Raw genomic sequence first — 13,751 nt, 5'->3', positions numbered from 1 at the left:
TTTTATCCCCCACCCGCCTCTTCTCTTGGCTCCTCCCCTTCTGCCCTGTCTACTCTGCTTCAGAATGTAAATAAGAAGCCACAGAATCAAGCCTAGCTACCTCACAGCCCTCCTCTTCGACCTTTAGAGTCAAAAGTGGAGCACGTAACATCTCCCCTGCAAATTTAACACCATGACTTATTCACAAAGCAAATTTCGGTGGAATCTGTCAGTATGGCTTTAGCGGGGCCAAACCTCCCGCGACCCCCGCTCCCACCCATCAACACAGGGCACGCCCACCCGAGGGGACTGCACTGTAACGAAACCCTCCAGACCACAGGAATGAGACAGAGCTACGTGAGTTTACTATGTTCCCACCGACAGCGTCAAATGCACATTTCCTACCATTCTTACTTCTGAACAAAAGTCTTTCAGTTTTCAAACCGGGCATGCACATTTCTCAAGATAATTCTAGCGTTCAGTAGCCAGCCCATGCTTATCTAACACAACTGCCACGCACTGCTGGCAGGTCTCAAAAACAAGCCCGAGGGGGCAAAGGTACAGGCAGCGTACGGGGGTTTTATCTGAAGACACCACGCAGCCTGGCTGGCGTGGCTCAGCTGGCTGGAGCATCATCCTGTAACCGAAAGCTTGTGGGTTTGATGCCCAGTTGGGGTGCATACAGGAAGGCAACCAGTTGATGCTTGCTTCTGTCTCGTATCAGTGTTTCTCTCTCTCCCTCCCTCTCTCTCTGAAGGCCATGAAAAAATGTCCTCAGGTGAGGATAAAAAAAAAAATGAAAGACACCACACAAAGCAGTGTTTGTGTATGTACGTGTCTATATACACATGCACACACCCCACACCCACACAGCAAGAATATAAAAACGTGAAGTGGATACCTGGCATATTAACGATAGGGGTTACCTCCAGGGAGGGAGGGAGGGAGGTAAGGGTAACTGGACTCAGCAGAGGCACACTGGGGACTTGTATCAGAAAAGTTTTATTTCTTAAAAAAAGTTCAGAAACAAATATGAAAAATAGCCACATATGTCATATGTTCGTATTCATTTGAATAGGATACACAGGTGTTCATTATACCCACTGGTACTGTTTTATTTTTAGTTTTTTAAAGCACAGAAGGTAAGGCAACCCCAGACTATGTCTTCTGCTCTTTCTTTTGAGATAAAGAACAATATTTGGGGTCTGCTAAGCCTTCTAACCACGGTGAGAGACCAGAAGTTGGAAGAGCCAAGTTCAAGGAACTCCTAAAACAAAACTTCCTCGAGGTGACCGTTACTCTAAATCACGGCTGTCTCTGGCCAGGGCGCCGTGTGGAGCGTCAGACCCCCAGGGGCCCATCCTCTTCTGACAGATGAGACCCCGGAAGCCCAGAGAAGGGACACCCCGTCCCCAGGCACAGTCGGTGATGGGAGGAACCCAAAGGAACTCAGCACATTGCCCCTCTCCGAGCCAGTCCTGCCGCAGGTCCCTACGTCCCTCTAAGGGTCCCAATTTCAGGACGGACCTCCCACAAAGATGGACGTCTCCATCAAAAGGCACAGGATTTACCCAGGCCGCTGTCTGGAGTGCCTCCCACCACCAGGAAGCCAGAGAGGCCTCAGCCACCTCACACGACAAGCAGGCCCTAACCGTCGGGAGAAGGGGCGAGACCACAGGTGCCCAGGGCAGCGAATGGCAGTGGGACACCATGCGCAGACCCTCCCGAAGAGCAGACACCGGCCAGCTCCTTGCTGGATTTCTGCCGCCCTCGTCTCACCTTCCTACCGGCTCCACTATCGGATGAACTTGTGTTTAACCTAAGGACTCCAGGCCCTGATGTAAAAAACAAACCACTATATAACTCCAAAATTTAACTTAAAAAAAAAAAAGGGGGGCAGGGGGCTCAAGATTAAAAAACAGAGCTTGGCCGTTGAGCCCATGACACAGGCCCTGCGTGGCCCTGAGCGCAAAGCTGCCGGCCAGGCGGCTAGAGGCAGCCTGCGGCTGTGGTCCCCCAGGCTGGTCTTTCTTCGGGGCCTCTGACCATGTGGGCGCATGTGTCCTGGAGCTGGCGCCCCCGACCGCCTCCCCGGCCACTCTGTCAGTGACTGCTGTGGTCACCTTCTCATCACTGCAGCCTCGCCGGTGAGGGCTGCCAGGGCCCGGACTTCTTGTCCCGGGGCGGGTGAGCTGTATCTCGCTGCATGTGATGGAGGAGACACCTGGTAAGAACTGGCTGCAGGTGCCCCTTCTAGACATCACTAGGAATGCTCTACACCCAGCGCCTGCCCTGTGAGGGTCCCCTGGAGGGCTGTTAAGACAGACCGCGGCCCCGGCTGGTGCGCCTCAGTGGCCTGGGTGTCGTCCTGCACACCAAAAGGTGGCCGGTTCGATTCTGGGTCCGGGTATGTTCTGAAGGCAACTGGTTGATGTTTCTTTCTTACATCGATGTTTCCCTCCCTTTTCTTCTCCCTCCCTTCCTCTCTCTTTGGAAAAAAGAAAAAAGAAACATTGCAGGACCTCCGCAGCAGGACTTATGAGGGGCCTGTTAGAAACACAGATTGTCAGATGCATTTCTAACATGTTCCCAGATGATGCCGCTACTGCTGGCCTGGGAACCCCACTTTGAGAACCACCACTGCAGCCCACTGGTTCCAGGTGAAATAGGAACGATGGTAAGACTCAAACAGCTGGGGAACTGCTGAAAATACAGATGCTTGGCCCTGGCCCCAGCAGGCCGGGAGGAGGCCTGGGACCCTGGCTGGGACGCCAGCATCAGCCTGAACGTGGCCACGCTGCTTCTCACCCACCATCTGTCCTCTCGCAAGGTCAAAGTCTCCTCAGGTTTTCAGAGGCAACACCTGAGCTTCCTTATGAAACAAGCCCACGGTACTTGGGAGGCCCTTGGCCTCCCTCACTGTCCCTGTCCCGTGATGCCTCAGAAAAGGACAGCCGGGGCGGGCAGACCCATCGCTTGGCAAACAAGACGCAGGGCTGGATCCTGTGACTTTGGCGTGGCTTTGGCGAGTCCCACTCCACTTGCAGGTGACCTCTGGCCCTCCCTGGTCCCTCGTAAGGAATGAGGCTTGTCTTGCTTCATCCAAGCTCCCACAGCAAGGGGACGCTGGGCAATACTTCTGTAAAACTTTCTTGAATGTCGCTTTACAATAATAGTCAATTATGTTTATGCTATAATGTCAGGTGGGAGGGGGAAAAAGGCAGGATATGCAATTGTATACAAAGCACAACCGCAGCGGCGGGAAACAAAAACTATTCATGCAAACACTGGGAGGAAACCCTAACACTGTTCCTAATGATTGTCTCTGAGTGGAGGGTGATGGGTGGTTCTTTTTTTCTTGCTACTTGTTTGTTTTCCACGCTGTTTAGAAAGAGCACATACTACTTATAGGACCAGAACTTAACTTCATTTCACAATAAATCGGAAGGAAAAAAGACACAGTGCAACCCTGCCCACACCTCTCCCGTGTCAGCCCAAGAGGCTTTCCCGAGTGAGCGGGCCTGGGGCAGGGACGCCCTGTGGCCTTCCGCGCTTGCTCACCCGACATCGGCTCCGGGCGCCAGCGCCAAGCCTGCCGCGCACACTGGCCCTGCCCTTGAAGGGCGCATAGTGTAGAGGCCACCTGAGGACACAGGGCCCTCCCTTCTTCTTCCTGCCATTCCTTCTGGGCCCCGAGGGTGGACTGGCCATCTTTTCCTTCCTGGGACGGTTCCCACATTCTGGAGCTCTGCGCAGTGCCCCAGGAGCAGCGACCTGCCTGAGGCGCGACCCCGTCCCTGGCAGTGAGTGCCCAGGCCCCTTGGCCCGCCCAGGCCCGGACCCTCAGAGCTGTGATCACCGTCTGCACACCCTGCTCGACCACCGAGACCAGCGGGCAGCATCTGCACGGCCAAACAGCCCGCACCACAGCCTGAGGCCCCACCGCCCCAGGGGCCTTCCTCGCGGCTGTTGCCTCCCACCCATACCTGAGGCCGGATGCTCACCTGTCAAGAGTCCCCTGTTGACATCCTCCCTGGTTCTGATTCATCTACAACTCAGCCAGGCTGACTGGGACAGATGGAGGGCAGAACTGTCTTGTGCCTCCAGGACGTCCCATAACCTTCCAAACCTGGAAACTTACTTGCCCAATGTAACTCCAATCAGGTGACACCTTCTCCAACTCCCCCGCCCCCCACCCCAGCCCACACAGCCTGCGTTAAGGGTGTGTCTCTTGAATGGTTAGCACCAGGCGCTTCCCCAGGCACAGAGCACACAGCATCTGAAGCGCCTGTTTACTGCCAATGGTGCGTGCGGCCAGGACGCTGTCCGCTCCCTCCCTCTCCCAGCCGCTTCAAATTTGTGTGGAGTCAGAAGCACAGGCTCCTGCAGCCACCACAGCCCCCAGCAGGAACCAGGCCCTGCACATGGCCCAAGTGCCACAGCACAAATGACACCCATCAGCTTGGACCTCAGAAGCAGCAGCCACTGCTCCAGGGCAGGGAGGGGATGCTCCTAAACCCCAGACCAAGACTAAGCTATAGTCCAAGACAGTGAGTGCTAAGAATCCGTCTCAGAGGCCAAGTCTGGCCAAGAGCTCAGGGAAACCTCGGCATGAATCTGGGACTTGTTGTTGAGTACAGTGGTTCTCATACCATTTCCCTGGGGTCCTGGGAACACACAGAGGTGCCCTGGAGGCAGAGGAGGTGGCTGAGCAGAGAGCACTAGGGTCCTCCAACCCCCAAGTCAACCAGTCATTGGGCTTCATCTGAGATCTTAGAAAGCCTCATATGGGCTCAGGGGAGGGGGGAGTTTCAGTCCCAAGAAAAACTTTGAAAACCAGGGCCCTGCAGGGCAGTTTAAATCCACACGGCCTGTGCTGACCAGAGATCATAAGCATCAAAGATTCTCACCTGCCCTGCCCAAGGCTGGGATGGGGATTTTAACAGCCCTTACCCATCAGGCCCTCCTACCCACTGGCTCTCTGCTAACAAGATAGGGCACACTTGACAAGTGGACCCTCTACACCGTGAACCCCAGAGCTCCTGACTGCAAGCTGGGGGCTTGTCGATTACAGCGTGACCCTCCTGCAGTCTCCTATCTCCTTCAGCCCCTTGAAGGGCTGCTGCACAAAGACTCACTGAGCTGTGACGATAACCACATCAGGGTGCCCCTCCCGGGGCCCGTTCCAGCCACTCGCCATGCGACTGGTGCTTGGGGCCACAGCAGGGAGTCACGGTTCAGTTCTGGGGCCCTCGCAGCACCAGACACGATGCTTTGCACGCCGCTCGAAGAATGCCCATGTGCGGGACAAAGTAAAGCAATCTGACATCCGACCCTTCTCACAATGCAGAAAAAAAGATGCAAGTGAAAAATACACACGCAGCGTCAGCAAGCAGATGCCTAGCCGTGAGCACCATTTCCTCTGGGCTTCCTGTGGGGAAACCGCCTGAGTGACGACATGGCCGGCGCCCAGCAGAACTCCCGGGCACAGAGAGCAGCCCTTACCTGGTAGTAGGTCTTGATGTTTCTCACCAGGATGGTCAGGTTCTGAATGCGAAGGTTCACATCGTTGTTGACGTGCTTGTTGATGCGCTGATTCGTAGGCCTGGGATCTCTAGGGGAGGAAACAGGGGAATGAATTCGGTATCTCACAGCGTCTGCCGCGCCTCTGCGCCCGGCGGCGTGTGGCCCTCCCCAAGCCCGGGCTGGCGTGAGGCTGGAACCACGAATCCTGCCACTGCCGAGCCATGGCCCTTAGACGCGTCACATCACTGCTGCTCCCACACCAAGCACCTCACCACGTCAGGCCCTTAATTGATGTCATTTCCATTCCCGCTGTTAGCAGCCCCCATAAACCGCCACCAAGTGTCCATGCAGGCCCAGAAAGTGACGCTGTGAAAAAAATCAATAACGTGCCCCCGAAGGCAGTTCAAGAGTCCAAGGATTAAAAGCTGAACAAACCACAAGATATGAACTATCAAGAAAGGAACGGGGTGGGCGGGGGGGAATGGTACGTTTTCTGATTTAAATCAATAAAAGTCACTAAGGCTCCGCTCACATGGGTTCCCCCCGCTTTGACTAGCACTGATCTTGGGCTGGTCCTGCCTGTGATTTTACACTCTAGGGACAGAATTCTACCTCGAAAAGCCGCCACCATCAGCCTGTGGCACTATGTGGTGTACAACGCCGCTTACGACAAACGCTAACAGCGGGGACACAAATCATTCATATGGGAAACCCCCAAAGCATCCTTTATTTTCTACTCTCAGGCAAAAGTCAGGCCTGGTCATACTGAAACTAGAAACCTGAATCAAAGGATTTGTAATTTCACCCATCTATCTACGCACAGGATATTTCCCAAAATGCTCGGTGTCCATAAAGGCTTCCTCTCTGCAGATGACAGGCTCTGGGGGACAATTCAGCTGCCACCTCTCTAGCTCTCCCTAACAAAGCCCTCCCCCACGTGTTACTGTCCCAAGACACAGGGAGCGGAGGCCAATTCAAATGAGGGCCGTCTTCACGGCTTCATCTGTCACCCGAGCCCTGTGATAAGGGCGCTGAGCCTCCGGGGAGCGGGGGTGATGGAAGAGCCACTGGCCTCTCCCTCTTTCTGCAGAAGCCTGTCCCGCTCGATAATGAAGGGGAGTTTCAGGAGCTAGGGAAATCAGCCCTTGTGAAGTAAATAATGAATACAAAATTGACAAATAAAGTCTACGCAGAGACATTTCAGATGTTACTGGAAGCACAATTTAAACGCACACACAGGCGCTATGGGAAATTCAAGGAGAACACAAGCAGCCGACTCCAGGACAGGCAGGCGCTGTGGCCCGGGCTGTGGCGACCCTGCCCGCCCCGCCGGGGCCCCGGCTGAAGAGCCGCGGTCAGAATGTCCGGCAAAGTCCAAGTTCAGATCCCTCCCTCGCGCGTGGCAGAGACCATAGGGAAGGCTCAGCGAAAAGCAGCACAGGCGGGTCAAAACCTCCTGAAGAAAAACTCTGACGCCTTCACTCTTCCATTTCTACAGGCCCTCCAGTGTTGGCGGGTGATGTGATGAGAGGAGCCGCCTTTTCACTTGCTGAGGCCAAGCTCATGGCAGGGGACTTCCACACCACCGTCACCCAGAATGCAAATAAAGCCCAAGTGAAGGTTCCAGCAAAGAAAGATAACGTAGCAGGTGTTACTCTGCCAAGTATTTGAATACTACGGAGGAACGGACCGGTTTAGCCAGAGGCGGGAACCATGGGCTAAATTAAAGAGGAATTATGCCAAAGCCGTGGAACTTCCGGTGGGACGAGCCTAGCTGCAGCCTTCTTTTGTTACTTTGGATGAACCTATTAAGATGACCAACAGCGTGTAAATGCCCCTGAACACGCCGTCATCGTTCCCCGGACTGAATGCACCCTTGCTTACGTCATCGCAGAGCGGGGGGAGAGGGCGCGAGATGCACTCTGCAGGTTAAAGAAAATACAGGGGAAGAGAAAGCATCTTAAGAAAACATCTGAGAAGGACTCGGAGCCACAGAGGGCAGCTGGCGAGGCGAGGGAGCCTGCCAATCTTCTGGCTGAAGGGAAGGATGAGGGTCTTCTGTCTGAATAACCTTGCCTGCGCTGGTCCTTTCAGAAGCCTCAACATGGCACCACTTCAGTTCAAAAAGTAAATATGTAAAGTAACATTCAACCATTAAGTAAATATTTGATAGCTACCCTATGAGTCTTCACACAGCAGTGTGTGTGCAAATCCCTTTACATATTACATGCACTCCTCAGCCGTGGATTTTATTCACTCCTCCTGTAGTCCCTGAAATAGGCACACAGGTACCTTGGGGAAACCAGAGGACCTCTTTTCAGTTGTCATGTGACAACATCTCTTATTGTCCCCTCATAGTAATGGAGTCTGGCCAAGCCATCTACACATTACACGTTTCTCGCGGAGCCTTTCATCATGGAGAAAATGAAGGTTAACAGTTCAGTGGAAATTAATTTAGGCAGAGAGGAGGCGTTCAGAATTTAAACTGCAAAGGCACTTTTAGCAACAGAAGTGCACCTCGCATTACAAAATAATTCACTGTAAGGATGCAATTCTCCCCTGACTATAGTACATTAAGACCTAAGAAGCAATTTCATAAAGTGACAGATGCGCTTCTTAACACAGCAGAACTTAGAGAAAGTGCAGGGCTTTTCCTGCGTTGTTGTTACTGTGGTCTCAGCTTTCATTTAAGTCAGGCGGGCCCGCCCCAGGGGCGCCAGGAGCTGAGGGCCTCAGCGCCCACGTGGACGTTTGCTGCCCCTCAGACACGGCACGCGCCCCGGGTCGGGGCCTGGGCTCTGCCACCTCTGCTTCTGTTCTCACCTGTTCTGAGGAGTGATCGTTAACTGAAGCAACACTCCAAAAAGAGCCTTGGCATTTACTACATGAGCAATTAGATAACTCTCGTGACCATTAACTAATGCTCCCTCCTTTAAGGCTCTCAGGGTGAAAAAAGGTTATTAGGAGCCAAATCGAAACAAAAGGCAACTCTGGGTAAGGAGGGCCTATCCCCACTCTGCCCAGGGCTGCCGAGCCCCGACCTCTCTGTGCAGCGGGAAATACCCATCGGTCAAGGACTACGGATTCCACTCTGGGTCAAATCAAAAGGCGGACACTCTCAAAAGGACATGCACACAGTACGTGCATGTACGTACACACAAACCCAGTCTGGCCTTCACTCTAACAACAATGATTACTGGCATTTGTGGGGCAATTTCTACATAGAGGATCTTTTTTAACCCTCCCCAAATATGTACCGTACCATCCCCCTATTACAGATCAGGAAATGGAAGCACAGAGAGTATAAGGTAACAAACGAGCAAGTGGCAGAGGGGGGATTTGAACTTGTCTGCCTGATGCTAGAGCCAAAGCTCTGAGACACTCTTCCTAGGAGACAGTGAAAAACGTGTCCAACGTGAATCAGACATGTTCGTTTCCCTTGGGCACCAGCAGGTACCCAGAGACTTTGCACTGACAGAGGAGCTATTCAGCGCGTTTCCCGTGCATCTCGATCCACGCCACTCAATGCCTCACTTTCATTCAGGAATTCGCCTAGACCTGGGCCTCCCCTGAAAGCTGAGCTCACAGGGCATTCCTGCTTCCAGGCGCTGATGTCACCGGGAGGCTGGGGCCAGGAGACTCCTACTGCAGCCTTCTTCAGTTGCCAGAGACAATGCCCAGGTGCCGTCACGTGGGCCCAGCAGCCTCCATATGGCTCTGAAGTGTTAGGTAACACGCCTCTTATCTGAGCTCCAGCAACCCGGTTAGCACACTGCTCTCTTTTCTCAGGTCCTACCAACCCAGGGAGAATTCTTCAGAATAGGTGAGGAGCACACAGTCGAAGCTCCGAGCATGGGAGAGAAGGCAGAGGAGCCTTACTGCCAGGCAGCCGACATTTCCCCATTTGGCGGAAGTGAAAACAGAGGCTTAGCTTAAGGAGTGCCAGGTGTGGGCCAGGTGTGGGGCTAGGATGTGGGTCCTGGAGTCCAGCGTTGCCCTAGTTCGCACTGGGAGAGGGCTAAGCATTATGCAAGAATCTGGAAGACTATGAACATGGGAGAGACACTGAAGGAAAAACAAACAACTCTTACGGGATACCTCCGATCCCTTCTGGATTAAGAGGGTGAATACGTGAGTAACATGAACGCCTTTTAAGTAGCAGGCACTGTGCTCAATGCTAACACATCGTCACATCTAACCCTCACAACCGTCTCTTAAGGGAGGTCCTTTATTTCCCATTTGATGAACCAGGAAACTGAGGTGCTGAGCGCCATGCCCAGCATGAGGCAGGTGGTACGAGAGATGCCTGGGGTTCAAACCCAGGCTGGCTGCCAATGTGCTGACACTAGGGCTGGAGTTTTTTTTTTTTTTTTAAATGAAGGGGGTTTTTTTTGCATAGAGTAAAATGCATATATCTTAAGTTACAGCTTGATGAGTATTGAAAAATGAAACAGACGCCTGTCAATATACAGAAAACTTCTACCCCTCCCAGAAATCCTCTTGTACCCCTTTTCCTGTCAATTCCCACCCCGCTTCCAAGGGCAACTAGTGTTCTCCTTTCTGCCACCTGGAGCAGGGTTATTCTGACCATCCAATCAGTAAACTAGGTGCTGCTGGTGCCACGCCCTCCTCCATTTCCTCATTCTGGAAAGCCCCCCCAACAGCTTCTCCACTACCCCTTTCTGTGCCTGACCTGGCCAGAAGGACCCAGGAGCATTGCTTGAGACCTCAAGGCCTGCAAACTAACCAGTCAGCTCCCACTTCCAGACTGACTACCTTGGCAAATCTGAGAGAAGAAAATAACATTTGAAATTGTCAAGGGGCGGGAAGAAGCCCTTCAAACTGAATTCGGCCATGGGCCAAGTGTGAAGGAGATGAGCTGGCATTTTTCAGAGGAAAGTCCAACAGGCTTCCCTGATTTACAAGCAAGTGGTAAAAGCTTCAGGAATTCCAAAGGTCAGCGAGGAAAGAGAAACAGTCCCAGGCTTTTGTTCTCCCTCTGCCTGGGTGTAAAAGCTGAATGAAAAGGCTGGGGATACTGCTGGTTTTTTTTAATTAAACAGTCTTGGGCTTGGGTGTGGACAGGTTGGAGTTTCACTGGTCACTGCACCAATGGAATCCAGTAATTTTCGGGGTCTAACAGAATAGGCGGGGGAGGGGGGCAGGGGGGAAATTGCCAGAACTTGACTATGCCACAGGCCAACCCCAGGAAAACTCATCTTCATCAAAGATCTTGATGCCAAAGTTGACAAAAGATTTGTCATTTGGAATCTAATCACAGGATTGGTAAGCGGGTAGTGCTTTTGAAAACACACACACACACACACACACACACGAAACAAAACCATTAGGACCGAAGGGTCTCTACCACAGCATGACACCACAAGACTTACTAAAACAAAAGCAGCGATGTTCTTGGGAATTTTTTTAAAATAGACCCCTTTAGGTAAGTCTATTTAAACCACTTTCTGGATATGCTAAAGCTAATCTCCTGTGTGGGCCAGAAATGGAGCAGATTCTCGTTAGCTAAAGGGCTCAAGTTCACTTGTTTAGCTGCAGGTGAGTAGGTGAGCACAGGGGTTGATCCACAGAGAACAGCAGCATGTTTTATTCTCCTTCAAGTGCCTATGAATCATACGGACACTAAGTTCCAGTATATCCCCTGCAGTTTCTGAGTTAAAAACAGAACGAAGCCATAAAAGCCAACACCTACATGTGGCAGGCTGTCAATCAGACCGGTTCTGCAGAATGCAGCAACAGGAAAGGATGTGGTCACACACACATGCTAACGGGTGTAACTTCCACCATGTTTAAGATGCACGGTCCAAACCGGTGCCAACACATGCCATTCCCTGTGCCTTTCCTGAAACAGTGATTTTAAATCCAGTTCACGAGAAGCGACTTAACCAGCTGCATGTGCAACGGGGACGACAGCAAATGGAAGATAAAATGAAAGGGAGCTCAGAAACACAGGCATCCTAACCAAGAGTGAAACCTTAGTCATACACAGATGCTCCCAACCCACCCTGACACTTCCTGTAACCGGACATTGTTACAGTTGCTTGCCCCCCCAAAAAGTTTTTTAGCGTTTTTGCTTAAACCACATTAAACCTGATTTTTGAAGCTAACTACACTATCTACACGAAGTGTTTGACAGTCCTTCAATTTCAAATTTCCTTCATCAAACAAGTGGCCAACCCCACATCCTGGAGTTCCTCATACTCCAACGAATGGCAGCAAAAAGGCACTTATACTGAGATACCACAGGGCCCACGTGCAAAGATCCCTCCCACTGCATATTTGTTTTCCATTTCCTCCACTTTAAACTTCCTGAAGCATCATTTTGTCTTTCGACCGTGAAGGCAACTTACATTTGCAACATGATTTGGTTCAAAAAGATGCCGTCCACTAAATCCATGTACATAGTCAGGTTGTCTTGGTTACCGCTTCCGAATGGGCCCAAAGTTTTCACCTGCGAGGAGGAAGATGTGGACAAAAAGGCAGGAAAAGTCACCCCACGCGCACAGTCTGACGGTCTCCAGGGCCAAGGCTGGCGAGGCCCGTGTGGGCAGAAGGGGGTCACCCAACGCCCACCCAAGCTTCAGTGGGCGCCAAGCCCACCCTTCTCCAGGGCCTCTCTCGCTGTCCCGCTCCAGGCAACAGACGCGAGACAGCAGGAGGAAAACTTCCTCGCCACTTTTCTCCAGCGTCCCAGAATGCGGAAAAAAAATAAAGGGGCTATTCAATAAATTTCTCACGTCTCAGATCCATTGAAAACCACTGCGCCCACCCCAGCCTGTAGACGTTCCCACTCGGAGACCACCCCCCAATTCCCCACCCGTCACCACCATTCACCGACTGGTCTTGGGTTCAAAAACAACACGAGGATATTTTTATTGAGTGGGTCATTTACCCGAGTGGTCAAGTCACAGGGGCCGGGGTGACCACTCGGACCCTATCCGCTCCTGGACTCGCAACCCAACGCCTCGGCGGGAACAGGTGTACCCACTCTCAGCCCCGAGCTGGGAGCGCCGCGGGGTCCTGCACCCGGAGCGCCGGCTCCAGAGTAGGAAAAGCCTCCGGAGCCCGGAGCACGGACCCCGACCCCGGCCGGGAACACTTGCTGAGCCCCCAAGGTCCCGGGACTACCCGGGCCCCGGGCGGGGCGGGTCTGTGGCAACTGCAGGCGAGCAGGAGAGGAGCCGGTGCACCAACAATGAGGATGGGGGGCAAGGCGCACTCACCCAGGTCACCAGAGGGCTCTGCAGAAAGAGCTCCATGAGCTCCGAGACGGTAACGTCCATGCTGAGGCTGCGCCCGCCGGCTCCGCGCCCCGCGGCACAAAGCGGCTCTGGCAGCGAGCGGCGGGCGCGGGGCTACTGCGGCTCGCGCCCGGGAGACAAAGGCGGGGGGCGAGCCCACGTTCCGCGGCTCTGGCGGCCCCGCGCCCCGCCCGGGGCTGAGGGAAGGGGAGGGCTGGCCTCTCGGGGAGGAACAATGCGGGCGGAGGCCCCGCCCCTTGGCAGCCCTGGGCGGCCGGTGCGCCGCCTCGCGGTGCCGGGACAGGGAGCGGGGCTCCGACTAGGCAGAGCTGGGCCGAGCTGGGCTAAGCGGGAGGCAGGGAAGGCGAGGTGGCCCGCAGGTGCGTGGCGGTAGGGGGCTTCCAAGAGTTGGGTCACGGCTGCCTGCACGTGGGCTCCCCGCCGCGCGCGTACGCCGAGCGCAGCCTCCGCGCGCTGGGGGCCCCAGCACGTGGCGCCTCCCTGCGCGCGTGCGTCTTCTGCGAGGCCCCGGCGCAAAGTGCCGACCGGAGCGCGCGGGCGCTGGTCCCCGCCTGTGCGTCCTCGGGTACGTACGGGGGACTGGGGCGTCCTCCCCGCAGAGGTCGCCCGGGCCGCTGTAAGCTGGACACAGCGGAACCCAACCCTGAGACTGCGGGCCCCAGGCAGGTGCAGCCCGTCGGCCGCAAGGGTCTTTGGCCCCTGGTACCGCCAAGAGGCCCCGTCCGCGCCCATGATGGGAGAACCAAGCTCGCGCGTTTCTCGTGCCGGGGTGGGTCTCTCAGGCAAGTGGGGCGCCGGCGCAGAGGGCAAAGGAGGAAATTTTGGATTGGATTTAGACCGTAGGCACGCTTTGTCTTGCGCATCACAGTGCCACTTCCCAGGCTGTCTACCTTCTAGAAGTTCCTTAAGCCGGTGGTGTGGCCGCACTGAGCTGGGCCGGACCCAACTGTGACACCACTCTCC

General features: G+C 54.1%; 1 protein-coding gene and 1 pseudogene across 1 annotated transcript in view; one reads left to right on the top strand and one right to left on the bottom strand.

Moving 5' to 3' along the window:
* The window catches only part of CCDC88C (coiled-coil domain containing 88C), a 109,470-nt gene extending 96,510 nt beyond the window's left edge, over positions 1 to 12,960 (bottom strand). Inside the window, exons 1-3 of the mRNA XM_054567147.1 lie at positions 12,750 to 12,960; positions 11,877 to 11,977; positions 5,485 to 5,593 (exon numbers count right to left, since the gene is read on the bottom strand). Of these exons, the coding sequence (XP_054423122.1) occupies positions 5,485 to 5,593; positions 11,877 to 11,977; positions 12,750 to 12,809 (270 nt within the window). The 5' untranslated portion in view covers positions 12,810 to 12,960. The remainder of the gene's footprint in view (positions 1 to 5,484; positions 5,594 to 11,876; positions 11,978 to 12,749) is intronic.
* LOC129065831 (V-type proton ATPase subunit D-like) lies at positions 6,866 to 7,575 on the top strand (annotated as a pseudogene).
* Positions 12,961 to 13,751: the final 791 nt, after the last annotated feature.

Source organism: Pteronotus mesoamericanus, unplaced genomic scaffold (genome assembly GCF_021234165.1).
Source record: "Pteronotus mesoamericanus isolate MK-2021 breed Mesoamerican mustached bat unplaced genomic scaffold, CSHL_Meso_final contig_182, whole genome shotgun sequence".
NCBI classification, from domain to species: Eukaryota; Metazoa; Chordata; class Mammalia; order Chiroptera; family Mormoopidae; genus Pteronotus; species Pteronotus mesoamericanus.
Note: the sequence above shows the minus strand (reverse complement) of the source record. Positions and strands in the feature narration are given on the sequence as shown.